This window comes from Camellia sinensis, chromosome 1, assembly GCF_055761805.1.
Source record: "Camellia sinensis isolate YWXY chromosome 1, ASM5576180v1, whole genome shotgun sequence".
NCBI classification, from domain to species: domain Eukaryota; kingdom Viridiplantae; phylum Streptophyta; class Magnoliopsida; order Ericales; family Theaceae; genus Camellia; species Camellia sinensis.
Window position 1 is genome coordinate 250,902,574 of NC_138961.1, and position 21,780 is coordinate 250,924,353.

Genomic DNA, 21,780 nt, shown 5'->3' on the forward strand with positions numbered 1-21,780 from the left:
TAAAAATTTAAATTTTATATTAAAAATTATATATATTATGGAAATAAAATGAAAAAAATTAAAATAGTTTTTTTTATTATTTTATTAAAAATATGATAGAGAGAGTCTGCGTGATTTTTAATTTTTTTTTTTTGGTTAGAAATGTGATATATGTATATACTAGCGTATGCCCGTGCCTGAAGGCACGGTACAATTAATGATGAGATTAAAATATAAATCAAAATTAGAGAGGAATGTATTCAAATTAACAAAGCTTAACACATAAATTGCAAGATCAATTCCACCAACAGAAATGATGATCAATACCTCAATTCCACCAACAAACTTGAAGATATATCACTCTTGGGCCAAACAAAAATTTGGCTATCGTTAGAATTAGAATATAACCCGTGCCTTAAGATATATCACACCTGGGCCAAAAAAAAAAAAGTGGAAAAATACCAAATAGAAACATACCAAACAGATAAAAATACATAATCATTCTGTTTTGGAGAGGTAATTTTCGAATTGGGTAAGAGAGAGAGTAGTAGAATCTCATATAAGCTTATCATTTAATTTTTTACTTTTTAGACAAACAAAAAAAGAGATTAGTTTTTGGATATAGAAATGGTAAAGACTAAGAAATTGACTAAAGAAAATATAACACACACATCTATTCTAGAGAGGTTGATAATGTGGGTGGTTGTTGCTGTTGTTGTTGTTGCGGCGGCCGCGATGGTAGAGGTGTATTGGTGTTGGAGAGAGGACGCGAGGCAGAGGAACACTGCAGAGACCATGATATTGACAGAAGATGGTGAGGAGGATAAGGCCAATTGACAAATTATGAGTTTGGCTATCGTTAACATTCTGCTTTTATCATCCATGGACATGCTGCACCACAATTCATGAAAGAATGAATGGATATCTTATGCGACAGAATGGCAATGTCATAGCGATCTGATATGACCAGAGATGAAAGATTAGGAGAGGCTACTTCCATGAAAAGTAAAGCATGAATAGGGATTTTCATTACAACGAATACTAAGTCATGATTATAAAATCGATCTAATTTTTCTTATAAAATTTTTTTTATATAATAAAATATTCAAATTATAAAACCAGACTCACAATAGACCGGCCATACAAAGGTCTTAATATTTTCTTAAATTCATATTTGAATAAGTCTAAAACAACTGTATTTCCTCGTGTATGAGTATGACTACTACCTCTCTTATAGCGTATGCTCGTGCCTAAAGGCACGGTGTAAATAATATTAAGATTAAAATGCAGTTATAAAAATATATTTAATAGACTGTACTCTACAATTCCAAACAAATCAAATATAAAAAAAATTAAAATATCAAATAATGCACACCAGCCAGTGCTCTGCAATTTAAAAGAAATTAAAACTTAAATGCACACCAGTTTGTGCTACTGCTGCTAATCAAATTATAACTACATAAGAACCAAGTTTGACTGACAAAAAATATAAACAAATAAATAAAATAAAATCCCAATCAACAAATCCAATTGTATAATTGCATTGTGTCATGATTTAGAACCAAGTTTGACTCAAATGCAACACCACACCTCATTACCAAACTCTGGATACTAATCTTAAAATGCAAGTTCCCATAGAGAGAGTGAGAATATTTTACAAACAAAGGGACATATTTATAATTTACCATTTTTTAAGATTTTGTGAAAAATTGAGAATGGAGATTTAGAGGGCTGTAATCCATCACATTCTTATAGTATATTGGCATAGTTTTTAAATTTCTTTTGTCTGGAAACTGACCAATAACAATAGGCGAAAAGATAATCAAGTGGTTTACTATTAAATCTAGGATTACATCTTTTTTTAAGACAGGTCCCTAGGTAATCAATGAATTTCAATCAAAGAAGATAGAGAAACAATTGCTGGATATGAGTATCCTAACAATTGTTAAATGCAAAGCAAAGCACTAACCAACAAACTCAACTTCGGAAAAAGTTTCGGATGTGTAATGACTTCACATCAACCATCTCCTCATCCTTAAATTCCTCCCTGAAATATATTGAAAGCATTCCATCAATTAACCATAAAATAATAATAGTAATAATAATAATAAATAAATAAATAAATAAAAACTGTATACAATAAATGTTAATGGTGTAAACAAATGCATAGTAATTGAAGGGGAACACTAACACACTGGGTATAATAACAATTGGTAGAGACCCAGCCTTTCAAAGAAAGGGTCATGGGCTTGAAGCTCTATTCATGGGGCTATGGCAGTGTAAAAATGAACTGGTGCACGGAGCAATATGCTATACTATTCAATTCACTTAATTCAATTCAAAGAAACACATAAATATCCCATAAACACATAAGTAACTTAACTTTCAATATATTAAGAAGTTTTAACGTTCAATATATTAAGAAGTTTTAACGTTGTCCCTCTGTTAAATGCATTCACACAAACCTAACTATCTTGGCTTTGTTAAGCATTTTAGGACATCAAAATAACAATGGGAAGAGTCTAAATAACATCAATATCAACTGCACAAAGAGGAAACAGTGGATTACTCAACTGTAAGGAAGATGGCTTACCAGGAACAACAGTACCAAAAATGCTCGATTGAAACTTTGCAGAATTCAGATTGCGATTGAAAGACGACACCTGAAACGAAATAAAACAATAATAATAACAACAATGAGAGCAATTTCCATGTCGCACATTGCAATTCATGAGTAGTTAAAACTAAATGACATAATGTGGAAACAAAATTAGAACAAAAATAAATAAATAAATAAAAATAAAAAATACACATACAACAGAATCAGGTCAAATTTTTATTTTTGACAGTTATTTTGATGTTAAAAAACAAATTCACTCTAGATTGAATGCAAGGCAACAAACCAGAGATTGGTGGGGAAGTCAATTTTCAAATATAAATGAGTGGTCTTGTAGAAATGATAAGATGGAATTTTTAAATGATGCCAACTTCTTTCAGATCTGTCAGCATATGCAGAAGCAAAAGCCCCATCCACGAAAAAGTAGTTCCCATCGTCTACCACCGCCACAGAATTATAGTATATGCCAACATATCAATACAGAGCACTATCAAACCACAAATGGGCGGTTCAATTTTCAAATTCGAATGAGACAGTTTTCTGAAAATGATATTTGGGTTCAATTTTGAAAGGATGCCAACTCTGGTCAAGCCGCTAGTAATGAAAACACGGTGATAACAGAATATCTGGAAGAAACAACTACACACAATCACAACACAAACAGAAATATAGGGTAGGAATTACTGGAGAGATCGTAGGCCAACAAACTTCTTCATGTGGCAATTCATCTCAACACACGTCACGATATTTGAGCAATATAAATGTAGGGAGAAGTGACCTTTGATTTTTTATATAGATAGAAATTTTTTTCCATGCAGAAGTTGGTTCAGTTGTAGTCTAATTCAGTGCATTTTTCAATATTATTGTCTATCTGCCATCTTAAATATCAACACATCATGAGATGATACTCACCTAATGGTCTTAAATGCAAATCTATAAGAAACATGCACACAACAGTGCCAATGAAAATCATGTCAACATTATTACTACATCATAATTAAGACGAATGGTAAGCCTAGCATATGTTCTTCTTTGGGATTTGTTTAACTTCAAACCTAACTTCTCTCAAAGTTAAATGCATATAAAGAAAGGTGGGGAAGGGCCTTTCCAGAAACATAATTATGGTTAGCGCAAAGACTATAACAGAACAACAAAAATATTTCATCACATTATTTGAACCTCCATAAAGCAACAAAAAGTTGGAGTTTTTCAGTAAACAGAACCAAATAACCACCAAACATGAACTTTGTCAAACAAAACTACACGACAGACAATTCATGTTACAATTAGCTGAAAAACACCCGAAAGCTATAAGATCAAATAAATCATCAAGACTTACTCTTTCAGATTATAAACCATTTGAATCCAGATGAAAGAAAAAAAGCACACCCAGAGGCATGAAGTAAACCAAGGATTGAATGCATAATTACATCTCCAAGAGGCATGAAGTAAATTATTGACTGTCCATCATGCTTTGACAACAAAAATTGTGGCCAAACTTTCATGGTCTGCAGAACTGCTCTTATTTTAGACAATTGAACACTATTTGAGAAGGGGGGGAACATTGAACATTATTATAATTTTTGTATAAAAAAAAAAGGGTAAATTCAGACTGTAATTTAATTGGTAGAGAGCACTTACATGTCAATGAGGAGATATCTCAGATTTGAATCAATAGAATAGTTTCGACGTACTATGATAATCTAATTCTATTAACTACCATCTATCTTATTATCTAAGATATAAAATAAAAATAACCCCAAAGAATTTTTTTTTTAAAAAAAAAAAATGAAAGGCCACATAATAAAATGGTAGAAAACCAAGCACCAAAGGATAGGAAAATCCGCAAAACCCATAAAAGTATACCCAAAATCCTATATGCATCTAGAAAATTAAAGAAAAACAATACTCACAGTGAAAAAGTTTCATAAAAAGTTTCATAAAATGTTTGATAAAATCAACAATTAGAACATTTTTTTAATAAAGTTTGGTTATCGAACATTTTAGTAGAATGGTTATCGAACATTGAAAAATTCTTTGATACACATGGTGGTTTTGGTTATAAAATAAACATTGAAAAAATGTGTAACATGCACCAGAATTCTAATGATTTGTGGCTCTTAGTTATAAGATTTTGTGATGTTCAAATTTATGATGAACTTTGTAGTGTTTATGGTTATAACCCATGGTGGTTTTGGTTATAAAATTTTGTGATGTTTAATTATAAATTTAAGTGGCCTTAGTTATGAAGATTTATGATATTTTTTTAAGATTATAACTTTGGATGCATATCATTAAAAAGCTTTTGGGGTGTATATAAATTTAATATGACTTACTGGGTCATTCTATCAAAGACTTGCAATACATGACTTATTGGGTCATTTTATCAAACACATGTGTAATGATCGTAATTGATTTGAGTCCAGTAAACTCACACCAAAAAATAAAAAAACAAAACAAAAAAACATGATTGGTTGTTCAGGAAATGGGTTCTAGTTGTGTGCCTATATATATTCCCCAAAATCAAAATAAAGAAAACTTATTGGGTCATTCTATCAAACACTTGCAATACATGACTTATTGGGTCATTCTATAAGATGAAAAAGATGGAAAAAAAAAATATGACAACACACTAAGGGTTTGGTAATGCCACAAGCCATGCCTAGTAATTTATCTTGCTCTGAGTATATATATAACATACAGACATACATACATCAATACAAACAAATGTAACATGTTTGTATAATTACAGATAGATTTATGTAAATATAGTTCATTAGAGAGAGAGAGAGAGAGAGAGAGAGAGAGAGTATTTTTATCTCATAAAGATGAAGGTAGGATGTGTTTCTGCATGCGCATTTGAGCAGTCCATTAAAATAAGCAGGTACGATAGTTTCTGTTGTTTGGGGCTCTTAAAAAGACAAAAATAACAGCATTATCAGCTCATTTACTTCTCCTACCATTTATTGAGTTGGTATATCCGTTTTTTTTTATTTATTATTGTTTAAATTCTTCAATTATCTTTGTTCAATAACACCATTATTTTTGTTTAATTACTTTTTCTTTGGGGTTTATTTGGCCATTTCATAGTGGTCTTGGGTACCACTTCTTTTGTTGCATGTAGAGATCATCTTCGCACTTCTAGCTTCTTGAACTTAACATAGAGGTACTGCTTGGCTTACCTTTTAAGGTATCATAGTTGCTCAAATAGTTTGAGGGTTTCAACACATGTTAGTTCCAATATCTGTTATTAGAATCTTACCATTCACGATCATGCATAAATATTTGGATGAACCTATTTTGAGAGATAATTGATTCGCAGGAGTCACAATTTGATTCATAGTTTACAATTCATCTTATTCTTGAAACTATCGGTTTGGATAGATTTCGATAAGGTTTACTTTTTTTCTTGGTGACAATGTCATAATACAACTTCTAAATGTCTTTACTTCGAGAATAACCAATACTTATGCATGTTTCAATATCATTTTGGCAATGAGAGGGTTTAATAGGATCCAATCACATCCTCTCAGAACCAACAGGTTTTTAACATTTTTTTTCTTTCAAAAATGTCAAAATACATCTTCAGAGGTTTTGAGCTAAGCATACACACACTGCAAATTGTTTTAGGTTTTAAAATAAAGGGTACCCACTTACTCTTTATTCATATTCTACTCTATTTAGTGTTTCTACTCTATTTAATGTCAAGAGAATATATTATGTATTTAAATAACTTTATGTTTAGCAGGATTTAGACCCACATCTCTTGCTATGAAGGCAATGCCTTTCTAATTAGAAGTTGTACTTATGTCTTATAAGAACTATTGTAAAACATGTGTCAAATCAATTTATTTTATTTATTCATATATATGATTGTTTAACATCGTCTTTGATTCAATCCATGATTTGCAAAATTTGAATTTTGATTTACAATGCAATTCTTGATTTGATAACTATTCCAGCTAAAAAATATGAAATACTATAGCCTTACCCAGCCCAACATTAAGTGTATGAACCTATAAATATTAGTTCAAACCTAAAATGTAGAAAAAAATTTGAGGCAACCCAAATTATCTGACCCAAAACAGAAATAAAAAAACAGAGCTGTCTAGATAAACAGACCCAAAAAAAAAAAATAATGGCAAAATAGGCAACCAAAACAAACCTTCCCAACCAAAACAAAAAAATGTCTAGATTAATCTCCATAAAATTGTCCCATTTTAATACAAAAAACTATCTAGATTAATCCCAAAAAGCTATCTAGATTAATCTCCAAAAATGTTCGATTTGTTGATTAATATGAGAGAAAACAACAAAGAAAAATTCTTTACCTCTGTGGATTTGGAGGAGGGTTCGCAGATCTGACTGTAGTCTGCAGATGATGGAGAGAAATTCTTTACCTCTGTGTTGGAGCCAGAGAGATTGAGATGGGTTTGTTGGGGCAGTTCAAAGGAATGGATGAAGAGAGAAGATGAAGAGAGTAATTAATATGAGAGAAAACAACAAAGAAAAATTCTTTACCTCTGTGGATTTGGAGGAGGGTTCGCAGATTTGATTGTGGTCTTCGGATGATGGAGAGAAATTCTTTACCTCTGTGTCGGAGCCAGAGAGATTGAGATGAGTTTGTTGGGGCAGTTCAAAGGAATGGATGAAGAGAGAAGATGAAGAGAGTAATGTAGAGAGAGGAATTGAGATGGGTTTGGGGCGGTTCAGAGGAATAGAGAAACAGAGAAGATGAAGAGAGAAGAGAGTAATGTAGAGAGAGAGAGAGACGTCTGTGTTCAAAATTTGAAAGAGAGTGTTGAAAATTTGAGAGAATTGTGTGTGTGAGAGAGAGGGAAACTGTAAGGTGATCAGATATTGTGAGTCATTGGATTGGATTCAATCTAACGGTATATGTATTGACAAAGGGACAAAAGTCCCATCAGAGTAAAAATCTGAGCTTCCTTATTATATAGATATAGAGAGAGAGAGAGTGTGCGCGCGCTTTGAGTGTGTGTCAGTGAGAAAGGGATGGAGAGAGAGTGTGTGCGCGCGCTGTGAGTGTGTGTTAGTGGTTATGCATTTTTTTTTGAAAAATGTTTGGGAGTACTATGCTCCCACTAATTAGGTGGTAGTGGGTCTCGTTATTAATGATGTGATGTTTTGGTCTTGGAGTTGTATTTTTTTTTTTTAAATTTTTTTAATGCATTAGTGCTATTAGTGGTGATATTTTTAGTGGGATGAATTATTATTATTATTTTTTTTAACGAAACAAATTTGAGCTGTTTATTTATTTTTTTTAGGTGATGTGACTCTATTTGAATTATCGTTGGGAGGAACGGCGAGAGAGAGAGAGAGAAACCGGAGAGGATTTGGACTTTATTTTCCTACTTGAGAACATAATAAAAATCAAAAAACATATTTAAAGAATTAAAGTGCCAACAAATGATACAATTTTATTTTTTTCTCCTAATTTTTGCATTTTTTTATAAAATAAAATTTAAAAATATATTAATTTTTTTGTTTCATAAGTTAACAAAAAATTAAAAATTTATTAAAATAACATGTTTATAAACGATACATTAGCAAGGGTGGAAATTGAATTTATAAAACAACAAATTTTAAAATGGTTTGAAAATATTTTTTAAAATTTATTTTTATTGAGTTAATAATAAAAAATTATTAGTTAATGAATTTTTAGATGATTTAATAATTAACATATAATAATTCACGTCATTAAAAATGACATTTTTAAAAATTGAAATATTTCATAACAATAAAACACGTTTGTTGAACACTCAAGTAAGTAATCAAGTGATCACAAAAATTCAATATATTTTTATATTTATTTAAAAAATTTATTTTTGTATTTTTTTATATTAATTAAAAAGTTTAAAGATTTGTTTATAAATATTAATTTTAAAAAATTAAAAAAATATGAATTAAAAATTAAAAAAAACAATTTTTTTTTTAAAAACTCACTTTGCTTGATTTGGGTTTTTTTAAAAAACATTTTTTAGAAAATTTTACTTTCTTATTTTTCATATATTTTTTATTTTTATTGAATTTTTTTAATATTTTGAACAAATTTTTTAAAATTCAGTATATTTTTTATATTTTTGTGTATTTATTAATTTTTTTGAAATATTTTTTTATAAATATTTTACTTTTTATATAAATCTAAGTAAGGTGTATATAAACAAATAAAAAAATATTTAAAATTTTAAAAACATTCATAAAAAATAAAAAATAAAACATTTAATTTAAAAAAAATTAAATTTAAAAAATTGAAAGCAAAGATACTGATTTTGTATGTGGCATTCAACCTACTTTCTCCGAGTAAAATTATAGTGGGTGTTTGGGAGGTTGCTGTTTAGTAGGTTTTTTAGTTTTTGATTATTTTAATATGTTAAAATTTTTATATTTAAAAAGATAATTAGATTTTTTTTATAATTAGATGTGATATTTATAAGAGAAAAAATAAAATAATTATAAGTTTAATGTGATATTTTATCTTATTAATTATTTTAATTTATTTTACCTTTATGTAAATTTTTGTCCAAATCCCAAAAAAATCTTTTCCAAACACCTCCATAATGGGCGACCAAACAAGAGCCTCGAGAAACTGAGCCACTGCCACTCTGCCATAGCATTAGTGACGGAGCCAAGCCTTTTAGCTCTTTAAAGTCAGCTTTTCTATTTTCCGTTTAACGGTCAAATTTAGGGGAATGGGGAGGATTTAAATAAATGTATTTTTTAACTTTTTTATGAAATATGAATTGGGTATAAGTTAGATTTGAAGTGATGTGACTTAAATAAGATGATGTGATTTAAATAGAATAGTGACTTTTTAACTTTTTAAGGCCAAGTTTGGCTAATATAAAAAAGTGCACTTATTTTATCTTTTTATCTTTTTTGGGTCACATCAATCAACATCTCCTCTCTATTTTTTTTGAATAATGCTTGGGACCCCCTTTTGGGGGTCACCCCCTCACCCCCTTTGCCATGTGGCAGGGGGTGATTGGAGGAGCAGGAAAAAAAAGAAAAAGAAAAAGAAAAGGTAACCAATGAGAGAGAGAGGGGGTCAAAGGGGGTGGGGGAAAAGGGGGGATGAATCATTACTCATTTTTTTTACACATAATACAAAAAAAGTCAAAAAGTACATTTATTTAGTCTTCCCAAACTTTACCTATAACAAATAAGGCCCTAGAGCATTTCTAACAGTCTATTTATATTTTATCTTAAATTTTATTAAAAAATTTATTTCCTATTTTAGGAATTACTTTTTATTACTTCTCTCAACAGACTCTTTATTCTTTCTCTGTTCTATTAAAATAATATTTTACTTCCTCCAACAAACAGATCTAAGACAGAGTGCAAAATAAGTCCAAAATAAAGTGCAAAATAGACCAGTGAAAAGTAGATCGAAGCAGCCAAAAACAAAAAAGGGTGGACGACCGATCAAGTCAATTTTGGGCATTTTTCTTCTCTAGTTACAGGCCATCACAGGATATATGGGGGGACATACAGAGGACATCCGGAAGGACGTCTCCTTCATGTCTTCAACGAAATAAAATAGCAATTTATCACATATGAGAGAGTTACAGTGACTCCCTATAAATAGGGAGTCACTGTAAAAACACTTACATTTGGGAGATTGGATAAGGGATCTACTAAGCTACCATTTATGAAGAATTTTTTGCTATTATAAGAGAGTTGCTAGGGATGTTTTTAGAGTTGGTTTGATGGATGTTTTCTAACGTATAGACACGTAATGCTTTATAAAGTTTTAATTAGTAGAGAGGGGTAGAAACTTACCATTTATGTTAGGGATAGAAGAACAATATAGGGCCTCATTTGTTTTCAGAGGTAAAATGGAGGAGATTGATAATGAAGGGATTAATAGTGAAGGGATTGTTAGTGAGGGGATTGATAGTGAGGAGATTAAGTAAAATTGTGTTTGTTTTTATGATAGTTGTTAGTGTAGGGATTGTTAAATTATTTTTATATAAAATAAATATAAAATAATAAAACAAATAAAAAAATACAAAAACATTAAACATTAATGTTTTAAAAAAAATGCCCAACATGTAAAAAAATTTTAAAAAATAAAAATAAAATAAAAAATTTTCAAAAAAAATAAAATAAATAAAATAATAATTTTTACTTAACAATACAAAAAATTAAACATTAATGTTCAAAAAACAATGCCTGACATGTAAAAAATAAAAAAAATAAAAAAAATTTCTAGTCTGTTGGACTATTTTTCTAATACCAAGTCCTGAAGGCCCATCCGAATCCCATCTGCAAGGCCTATCTTAAGCCCTTCGGCTTAGCAGTCCCTTCCTCAACTCTGTAAACAAACAGCACATTAAATCGGGTCCACAGCTATCCTAATCCCAATCCCCCTCTCATACCCCAAAACAAACGGGGCCTAGGAGTTAAGTAATTGGTGATTGATTTGGAGTATAGCTACATAGTGTTGTGCGCTTATTAAAAAATTTTTCTGGTTTGAGATGTAGGTTGACTTTTTAATTTTGTAGTTATTTTAATTTGGAGTTAAAAAATTTATTTAAGTTTCGTTTAATTTTAGATTTTTGGCTAAAAAAATACAAAAAAGACAAAATTGACTACATAAGTCAATAAGACAAAACGTCATATTCAGACCATAATTATTATATTTTTTCTTTTACAAAAATAAAAAAAACCAAACCAAACGAGGCTATAAAAATCAATTTAAAAAAATTCAAACACAAAAAATTCAGTTAAAAAGCTAACGCTAAACGGAAACTTAGGCCTCGTTTGGGAACAAGCTAATTTAGTAACTTTTTAGCTATTTGGTTAAAATATGAGCTAAAAAAAACTAGTATGTTTGGGATGATTTTTTGACTTTTTACGAAAAGATGTGCAAAAAATAAAGAGAAAAGAGAATCTTTGACTTTTTGATATGGTTTGTTGGCTTTTTAATTTTTTTAGTAACTTTTTGACTTTTTGGCTAAACCGGTCTGTTGCCAAACGAGGCCTTAGAATGCGTTTTTTTGAATTTTTTAATTTTTGTGAGAGAAAAAATAAAATAATTATAATTTAAACGTGACATTTTATCTTATTAATTTTTTAATTTAATTTATATTTTTATGACTATTTTAACCTTTTAATTCCAAAATTTACTAGGTGAAACGTGGTTTAATTCGAGAAGTTATTGGTTGGTCAGTACGTACATGGCACCCTACACACATTATAATTAGGGCAAATTACAAACACTTCATCGAGTTTTGGTGAAAATATAAATTTTTTCCTGAGATTTGAGAAATTATAAATTGTCCTTTGAGGTTTATATTTTCATAACAAATTGTCCCATGAGGTTTTTATTTTTATACAGATTTCTCCTTAATTTGTTGTGTAAATTTGACCTTCAAGAGACAATTTATAATTTCTCAAACTTCAAGAAAATCTGTATTTTCACCCAATCGAGGGATATTTGTAATTAATAGAAAAAGAGATTTTTTATTATTTTTTTTAAAGGTTAAAAGAGTTTATGATGAAGAAACATGAAAACACACAAGAATTTGTGATTGATACGGATAATTTTTCCATTAATTCACTTTTAGTTGGGACCCACCCAACCCATCCTCTCTCTGTCCCTCTCTCCCTCTCTCACAAATAGCTTCGCTTTCAAGCCTAATCTCTCCCTCCCTCCCTCCCTCGGTCACTTCTTCCATTTCTACTGCTCTATCTAAATGTGTTGTGTTGTGGTTTGAATTGCATTGAGATTTTTTAGCACTGACAGTGTGCGTTGAGAAATGGGGGCTTGTGCTTCAGTCCACAAGGACTCGTTTTCGAACATGAAGTTCCGACTATTTGGCTCTAAAACTGATAAGGTTGTGATTCCTTCACCAATCCATGACAGACCCATCGTCAATGGTGACCGTCCGATCGCCGATGGTGCTCTCAAATCTCAACGGTCTCCATCTCTGCCAGTTCGTGATTTCGGTACGATTCCTGTCCTGCAATCTAGATATGCTTATGCACAATTTATTTACTCAATTTGGTATGCCAATTGTACTGTTTTGCTTTTATTATAGCATTTTCTCTTCAGTCCAAAAAAATGGGTATTTTTTTTTCTCCCCCTTATTATTTAATTCATCTTTATTTTCTGTATTGAAATCATTGAAAGGAGTATTTTTTTATTTATAAATTTTTTAAGTAAGTAGTAATGAAATGGGTATCTATGTGTTGTGGATGTTTGTTGTTGTCATGGCTATGAAATGAAATGAATTGAATTTCAATGTTTTGATGGTTTGGTTTGTTTTGTTTTGTTTTGTGTTTTGTGTTTTTCTACTTTTCAAGATTTTTGGGGCTACCATTACCCAATTGACATGAGAAATGGTGGGAGATTGAAACCCAAACCCTTCCCCGGCTATTATTAGAATATGTTTTATGATTTGAAAACTAACACAAATCATCTCTCTCTCTCTCTCTCTCTCTGGAAATATGATTTTCAAATGCTATGTTCATATATTTGTTTGCTTCTGAAAAGAAAATGACTGACAAAATTGTATTGTTATAAAAATTTATAATTTAGGACCATCCACATAGATAGATCAAGAAGCAACTTCTGTTATTGGAATAACTCTATATTATTATTTGGTGGAGATACCTCTGTCCCTCTGTTAATGTCACACACAGTACCACACATGGAGTATTTTTTTTTATATTTATTTTTTTAAAAATTTCAATGTAAAGAACTAGAGCCTTATGTTTCATTTGGCTTCTAAGCTTCTAAAAGAAGATGAAACAAAGGAGAGAATTTGGAATTTTATAACTCGTTAGTTGGAATGGCTTTTTGAGATTCTTTAATTTTTGTTTTTTTTTGGTATTGCCCTTAGTTTCTTTGTGAAGGAAGAATATTAAATTTCCCTATTGTTATTTCGATTTTGTGACTAGTGAATTGTGATTATGCTAGATGATTTCCCCATTCTAACCCTCAAATAGCTCTGCTTGGAATTGTAGCAGTTGGGTTACAATTTTCTCGAAATAAACCTTGTTTGATGAGTGGGGTGGTATTTATTTATTTATTTATCTTTTCTCAACAGCAAAGCTCATTGTTGCCTTATCTGAGGTTCAAAATTTTCCTTTTCTTAAATAACTATGTACAACAAGTTCTCTTTCTTCTCAGTTAAATTGAGGCTGGTGAAACACCATAGGGCTTTACAATTAGATATCTGCTAAATTTCCCAGATCAAACACGATAGGTGAGCCAGAGCTAAGCTAAAGCCTTGAGAATCACATTAAATGTGCAAGCTTGGAAGATGAAGGGACCACAAATGTGGGCGTTCTTAACAAACTGCTACTAAAGCATACTAAGAAAGCAAAAACATGTTGTATAGCATGCTCCCATCGCTGTACATTACTCTATGTTAGATTTGTTGAATTCTGGTGGAACTCCTTATGTTTGTGTGCTTATAAAACACCAGTGAATTGACATCCATGTGAATGCCTGATTCCCTATTTGCATGTATGTTGGATGATTTATTAATTTTATGGGACAGCTGTTTTGTGCTATCATGGCTGGTCAACATTAATCTTTCCAACTGGACTCTGGAGATGATTCTCAGAGGTCTCCTATTGTTGCTCCTACACGTAGCACATTTAATGACCTCATGTAATCCTTGCACTCCTTCCCTGCCCTGGCTTAATAATCTTCTTGACTCTGCTTGCATAATCTCGTGAAAGAATTCTTTAATTTAATTTCTATAACACAATGTGCATTTAAAATTTTTGGGGTCACCTAAGTTGTTTTGGCCGGGGGCCCCTTTTTTTTTTTTTTTTCTTCTTCTTCTTCTTCTTCTTCTTCTTCTTTTCTGGTCAATCTCATTGCTTTATGGGCTTGACTGATTGTTCTAATATGCTATTACTGTTCTGCTCACCATTGGATTTGGCTTTTGGAAATCAGCTCATTGAAAGAAAATCTGGGAGGTCAACTATCTGTTGTAGCATTTGAGTTCACTGTTTGATGCATTGTCTAATCTGATGACTTACAGGTTGACCGATCCACAGCTGGAATTGTGACACCAACAAATAACTAATACTGCAATAAATATTAGTTTGGAAATATGTAAAACTTAATTGTTGCTATTTTAATTCAGTAGTTTGTGAGTTGTTGGAATTTCTAGGTTGATTATTGATCTTTGAGCTGGTAATTCCAACAGCTAGAGGACTGGGGAATTTGATGGGATAACTAATTTGCGATATGGTTGAGTATTTAAAATGATTGAAGATAACGGTATCACTAACCTCAGTTGGTTAAAAATGTTTTAGCATATAGTATTACTAACCTCTACACCAAGGTCACATAGACCAACTATAGTCATTGCCATGATATTCCACAAGGTTCTGAATGAGGTAATCTCTAAACATCTAATCACATTTTAGCTAACATCTAGTGTTCTTTGCGTCTTTGTATGAAAAAAAGAAAAAGAAAGTGAAGTATAGGTTCCTTGTTCATGGAACTGTCGTTGATTGCATTGGTTATTATTGATATGGGAAATTCCCTAGGTTCTTATGCAACACTCATCTGGTAGTGATTGACTGAATGAAACGTACATCCATTACATTTTTTTTCCCCTTCTTTTTTGCCCATAGTGGTCCTCATTTTGATTGGGTGTGTAAAACATTTAATTGAATGTGAATATTGGTGGTTGCTTGTGTCAATTAGTTAAGAGTACTGTTTTTTCTAGGAGGAAAAGCTTGCTACTTGCATCTTTGAATGTCTTATCAGCATGACTCCTGTAAATACTGCTTAGATCCTAATTTTATGGGCAATGTCGGATCTAAAATTCTTCTTGGAAAGGTTGATTTAATTACAAATTTTATGTTTTCAATTATTCAAATTATTTTATTGAATATTATTTTCATACACTTCCAATATATGCAATGGCTGCATTCAATATTGCATTGATTTTATATATTTTTTGTCATATAAGACGATACCAAAGAAAATGTATAAACATTTAAATGGTGAAAGAAAAAGGTAAAACTATCTTATAGGTTTGGTTGATACCAAAATTATAGAGTATTTTGTGACGTGCTATATTTAGAATGAGCCAAGGGATTAGAAGGAAACTTTAGAAGTATTGTAGGGGCAAAGGTAGTACAACTTTATTTATGAGCCTGGACAACCATTAATATAGATTCAATGTAGAATTTCATGAAGTTTGGGTGCTGGTAGCTCCCGCTTGTGTCTTGCCTCTGTCAGTGGTTCTAGGTTACTTTTTTGGTCGTATTTAAACCTTAGAGCATGTTGGAATATGTAGTGCCCCTCCTATTTTTATTTTTTTTACATGACAGCACATGTGAAGTATTTTTTTTATTCATTTATTTATCATAAAATTGTTTGAATAAAATTAAACAAGCCACAATCGTTGGCTTCACCAAATGCATAGAAGATAGATCAATTTTATTGGGCTTGTGTGGCTGATGGAGTTGAACAAATTTGCTTTTCATTCCGGTTTCTCTTTTATCAATATTCTTAAACCACTATCACAACTGTCTGTTGCCTAAATTTTTTTTGCAGGTAGTAAAGGGGAGACCTTTTTTGATTCCCAACCCTGGCTAGAGTCTGATTGTGAAGATGATTTCTTCAGTGTTAATGGTGGTAAGAATCCATTAAAATGCTCTCACTTCTTCTGACAAACAACCTAAATTTTCATTTTTTTCCCCAACCAACCATGTTGGCACCATCAAATTTTGATGGGTTGTTTGGGATGCCCTAAATAAGTGCAATTTTTGACTTTTTGGACTAAAAAGTTGATGAAAAAATTGTGGTTGTTGGGGTTAACTTTTTGACTTTTTATGAAAAAATATGTATTAAAAAATTGTATAAATTAGTGTGTAGGGGAAAATTAGGATTGGGAGTTGTGCAGCCGTACTTGTTGACTTTTGGTGAATAGTGATAACTTTTTAACTTTTTGAGTAACTTTTTGACTTTTTTTCAACTTGCCAAACTTGGCCTAAATGTGTCGTATTGTAGATTTAAATTTTATTAAATATTTAAATGTATATTAATGCAGATTTTACCCCATCTCGTGGTAATACTCCGGTTCACCAGAGTTCCTCTGCAGGAACCCCACAAGGCAATAGCGCCTTTTTTGATGACAAAACAACCAGTTCCAAACCGTCACCGTCACCGTCACCGTCACCATCACCAACAGATGGGAAGAAGAAACTAGCTGAACTTTTTCGAGATAGCTTAAAAGGGGACCAAGATGTTGATGACCCAAATATACCAGTTAACCAAAATGTGTCAAATGGAAAAGTGGAAGCTAAGACTACTATACTTGGCCTCCCTCCAAGGTCTGAAGTTGGTACCCATTTTGTCTCTGGACCTAACTCTGTGTGCAGTAGTGAGAGAACTCTTAATGGGGTTTACAGAGATGACAAGGAGAAACCAATGAAATCCGTGCAGTGTTGTCTTCCAAGAATGCTTTCAAGCCGTAGCTTTAGTGAAAGGAAAAAGAAGATGGAGAGTCCTGCACGTAGCATTGGGTAATTAACTGTTTTCAATTACCTTTTAGTACAATGTATATGAAACCAGCATAATATATGAAAGCTCTGAGATCTATCGGACTAGCTCAACTTTGAACCAAGAGATTTTGAGTAAATATCTAAAGAAATTGGTGTTTAGCAGTAATGAGATTGTTGCATTCAAAAGGATATAGGTAAGGAAGAATATCATCGAGAAATTATCTGAAGCCCACTTTGTCTTCAAGATTATATTTTCTGTTCTCCAAATAAGCTTGGGGTGCAATTTGGATGGATTTACTTTTGATAAAGTTCTAGAATGAAATATTATTATATAATTTTCTTGAATTTTATGCATACTTCAAATTCTGGGGACACACAAGAAGGCCTTTGTCTTTGTTATTATTCAGAAGTGTGGAAAAATAGGAGGGAAGAGTTCGTATCATTTTTCAATCATCCAAAAGGAAGAATATTTGACAATCTCATTGGAATAATCTCCTCCCATTTTCCTTCTGTCCTTGCGTCTAATACAATTATATAAAATATACTACTCATAAAGTTTTGAAACTACTCTTGTTTGATTTGATTTTTAGAATTTTTTGAAATAAAGAGATTTGGTCAAAATTTTCTCATAATAAAATTTTAATACATTAAGGATAAACATAATAAAAAAAAAAATTTCTTGAAAAGTCTAACAAATATCAGTATTATTAAAATATTAAACTTTAAAATAATATAACTTTTGATATAGATGTTGGTTTTTAATAAAATTAATATTTTTAGAATTCTCTCATTCAGATCTATAAAATAAGATTTATGTTTGTAAGAGGAGTTAATTTGAGTCCACTAAATTAATTAGGCCCAATAGTCTAAGGTTGGTGGGCCCAAATTTATCGCAAGTCCAAGATTAGTGGGCCCAAATTTATCGCCATCAAACGGGCTGAATCGCTCTAATTCGAAAGGGTTCGAATCCATGAACTTAGAGACTTGGGCCCGGACTCGAAAGGGTATTGAGCAAGCCTAGAGATCCGAGGTAGTCGGACTCGAAAGGGTTCGGATTCACGAACCTAGAGATCCGAAGCATTTGGTTTCGAACGGATTCAAACGCAATCTAGAAGTCGCTCCGTTAATGAGTCCCGAAATACTTGCGGGCTCGGAGCTTTCTGGGATCTACGCACCAAAACCATGGGCGTAATGGAGTTCGAACAAAGGACCCGATCCCGAGGACGGTGAGTGGAGATAAATTCACTCTTCGGTTAAACTAGTCTATACCCGGGTCTAGGTGGCACGATCTAGGGAGTCCCTGAGACTCGGCAATATTTGCAACAGGGTGTTTTCTTGAACTACCCCTGACTCTTATGCAGCAGGGCGTCCTTTGGGACTACCCTTGACCCTTTGGGATGATTGAGGATCATTGGTTAGGTGTGGCTAAGAAGAAGGGTTCGCCGAGAGGTTGATCTCCTCTTCAAGGTTTTCCTCATCCTCGGAGAGGTTACATCATCGGACAAGGTCGTTAGAGAGAATATTCCCCATGTGCCTTGCACATGGGCTCCATCTTACATCATGAGGTGCCTATAAATAGCACCCACCCATAGCTTTACAAGGAATGGATTTTGGAGAGATAACTCTTGGAAAAGAACTAATTTCCTTTCTCCATATTCAACCTTGAAAGTAAAAGTGAGAGATCCATGGGAGAACCTTGCCATTATTCTCTCTCTAGCTACTTTGTTTTCTTCTTCACCCAATCTCTTTGCTCTTATGTTCTTAGTTGAGACTATTGAACAATCTAAGTTTCTCATCATCTTCTTGAGAATTCGAATTTTTCTTTAAGGATTTTCGAAGATTTTCGAATTTTCTAACAACTTTCCTGAACCCTCTCATACATTTTATTTTTTTATATATTGTAAAAAAAATTCAAGTTTTGATTTTCTTTGAAAAAAGAAATCAAAGGTGCAAAAATATGTTTGCCAAACATGGCATAAAGACAAAAAAAGATTCTTTATTATCTTTATTAATTGTCAATCTTATCCATACATTATGAGTCATCAATTTTATCCAAAAGTCACATGAAGACCAAATATTCCCGAAGACGTAATGCGAAGCATGGCTGACAAGGTGCAACTATGCATGTCCGAGAAAACTACAATTTCTCATACACGCAAGGGCAATTGATTATGAAATTCATTAAAAATAAAATAAAAATATTACCGTTGAAATTGATATAAACAGTAACAGTAATATATTACTTTATTTGATAATAACATGTTACTATGTCTTATAATAACACGTTCTTCTGTTTGACAATTGTTCTATTTAACTGTAATATGTTACTCTGTTTCACAGTAACATGTTACTTTGGTTCACAGTAACATGTTATTCTAGCAATATTGTTTAAGAAAAAAATATTTTACTTTGTTTTTACTCAATTATGTGTTTTCTCCTTAGGGGGTTTATAAAAAAATAAATAAATTGGCTGTCATTTTCACCAAATAAAGGTTTAATGGAGGGATTTTGACTAAATTTCTCTTTTAATAAAAGTCTAAAATATAATTTGGTAAAAAAAAAAAAAAATATTGATAATTTTGGTATAGTTTTATCCTTTTGGGTATTTTTATTTGGCATTTTGTTTTGTTTTGTTTTGTTTTTTTTTTTTATCAAACTAGCCTCTATTTTTAAAAAAAAAATATTAGAAAACTAATTCTAGAAAGCAAACCGACCATATAGTAAACTCTTATTGGTTTTATTTATGTGCTAGTTTGGCATGTGGGTCTGGCTGAGGTTGGAAATATTTTAGTTATAAAAAAAATAAAATAAATTTTTTAGTTCAATAAGGTAAATTGTCGTATCTAAACTATAATTATTATTTATTTTTTTTTCACAAAAATTAAAAAAGTCAAAAAGTTAATTCCAAATGAAACTTTTTAACCATAAATTAAAATAGTTAAAAAGCCAATCTACATCTCAAATCAACCCAATGTATTTTAATATTCATATTGTTCTTTGCTTCCATTCCATATATGAGGAAGTCATTACTGAGGCCCAATCCTAAGTTGCATTGAATCAATCAAGTCCAACCATTTCAACCATATGAATTTTATAAATAAATAAATAAAAAAAAAAGAGCCGAAACGTGTTTCAGGAAAAGTACTAACCCGTCAATTAAAGTAAGCCCGGAGTGAAGTGGGAGTGAACCAGTCTGAAATCTCTAACCATTTCTCTGGCTCACTATTAAAAAAGAGAGATGCTTTACCCGTTATTGGAAAGTGAACTGGGGGGCATCAATGTGAAAAGCTAGAATTTTGTCAAAAAAACCAAACTCTCATAATTAAAATGAGAGATAAAATAATGAAAGTCCTTTGGGCACATGAGTTGTTTTCCAATTTTTAATGCATTTCCAAGTATTTTCATATATAATGATTATACAGACAGACAACTTCATTATTATTTGAGGAGTGATGGAAACCCCTTCTAATCACCACCCTCACCACCCCACACACATGTGGCAGGTGGTGATTGGAGGACAAGGGAAATAAAAAAAAAGAAAAAGAAAATCCAACCAATGTGAGAGACAGGGGGTCAAAGGGGTGGGAAAAAAAGAGGATCTTAGACATTTTTGTTATTATTTATGCTGCTACTGCTGCCACTTTGCAATACATTGGGGGTGGTGATCGGAGGAGGCTCATCCTCATTTGCGAAAGGGAATAGTTACACTGCGGCCCATGGAAGATTAATTGATTCTAGTATATGCACCATACCACTCTGTTTCGTATAACACAGGTGTGAAAAAGGCAAAAAGAAGAAGAAAAGAATGATTAATGTTTTCATACTATCATATTATTGTAACATGTGTAAAAATAGAATATCCCATATTAGATAACGAGTAAAAAGAGTATAATCTTAATATATCTTAGATAGATTATTCACTTATAAGTTTAAATTATATGTTAAGTTCGCATGTTACGCATGTAGACTCTATAATTTCTTCATAAAGAGATATGAGTTCACATAACATGTCATGAGATCGGCACCATATGATTCACACACACACACACATATATATATATATATATGATCATGAATTGAAACACACACACACACACACATATATATATATGATCATGAATTGAAACAGAAATGGTTAAGAGGCAAATAGGAACACGGCTGTATGCCCATGAAGTTGCAAAAATCACAAATTGCAACTTGGAAGTTTGGACCAACTTCTTTTACTTTCCGTGTGGATAAAAAAAAATTCTGTTCTCTATTTTTTATTTATTTATTATTATTATTTTTTGTCTTCAATATGTTAGTTATGTGCAAACATATATTAACAAAAATACATGGAACAGAGCATATCTTTGAAAGGATTTCACAATGATCCTACCAGATTACACTATGGAGATCTCATGTTTAAATTAATGAACCTACCTACCATGATAACTTGTTTTTGTAAGAATGTGGGAAGGATTATGCACTATAATCTGTTAGGATTAAGTCACACCAGAAATCAATCACACACAGAAAATAGACAAGATATTTACGTGGTTCGATAATAACCTACATCCACGGGAGATATATCCACTAGAAATTTCCCGAAGTGAGCTTACAACACTCACACCTCACTCTCTCTCTATAGTACTCTGATTCACAGATTACACTCTCTACTCTGTCTTTCACTTTCTGAT

At 31.7% G+C, this 21,780-nt stretch overlaps 1 protein-coding gene and 1 long non-coding RNA gene across 3 annotated transcripts; one reads left to right on the forward strand and one right to left on the reverse strand.

The window, feature by feature from the left end:
• Nucleotides 1–524: 524 nt before the first annotated feature.
• LOC145806115 (uncharacterized) lies at nucleotides 525–7,553 on the reverse strand. 2 transcript variants are annotated; one of them, XR_014348796.1, is made up of 5 exons: nucleotides 7,118–7,553; nucleotides 6,928–6,998; nucleotides 2,573–2,642; nucleotides 1,949–2,026; nucleotides 525–870 (listed from the first exon to the last, which is right to left on the reverse strand). It is a non-coding gene; the product is annotated as an uncharacterized LOC145806115 (long non-coding RNA). The 2 variants fall into 2 exon arrangements; XR_014348797.1 differs by having other exon boundaries at nucleotides 525–936.
• Nucleotides 7,554–12,121: 4,568 nt separating this feature from the next.
• On the forward strand, nucleotides 12,122–17,328 carry LOC114255880 (uncharacterized protein At3g27210). The gene is made up of 3 exons (XM_028195419.2): nucleotides 12,122–12,568; nucleotides 16,152–16,232; nucleotides 16,648–17,328. Exons 1-3 carry the CDS (start codon nucleotides 12,379–12,381, stop codon nucleotides 17,124–17,126), a joined length of 750 nt encoding a protein of 249 aa, XP_028051220.2. The 5' UTR covers nucleotides 12,122–12,378; the 3' UTR covers nucleotides 17,127–17,328.
• Nucleotides 17,329–21,780: the final 4,452 nt, after the last annotated feature.

What these genes read in the sequence shown, in the direction of transcription:
- LOC114255880 (XM_028195419.2), top strand. Translation starts at nt 12,379, where the DNA reads ATGGGGGCTTGTGCTTCAGTCCACAAGGACTCGTTTTCGAACATGAAG. An exon ending in TCTGCCAGTTCGTGATTTCG is followed by an intron (nt 12,569 to 16,151) that starts GTACGATTCCTG and finishes TTTTTTTTGCAG; the next exon opens with GTAGTAAAGGGGAGACCTTT. An exon ending in TTTCTTCAGTGTTAATGGTG is followed by an intron (nt 16,233 to 16,647) that starts GTAAGAATCCAT and finishes ATATTAATGCAG; the next exon opens with ATTTTACCCCATCTCGTGGT.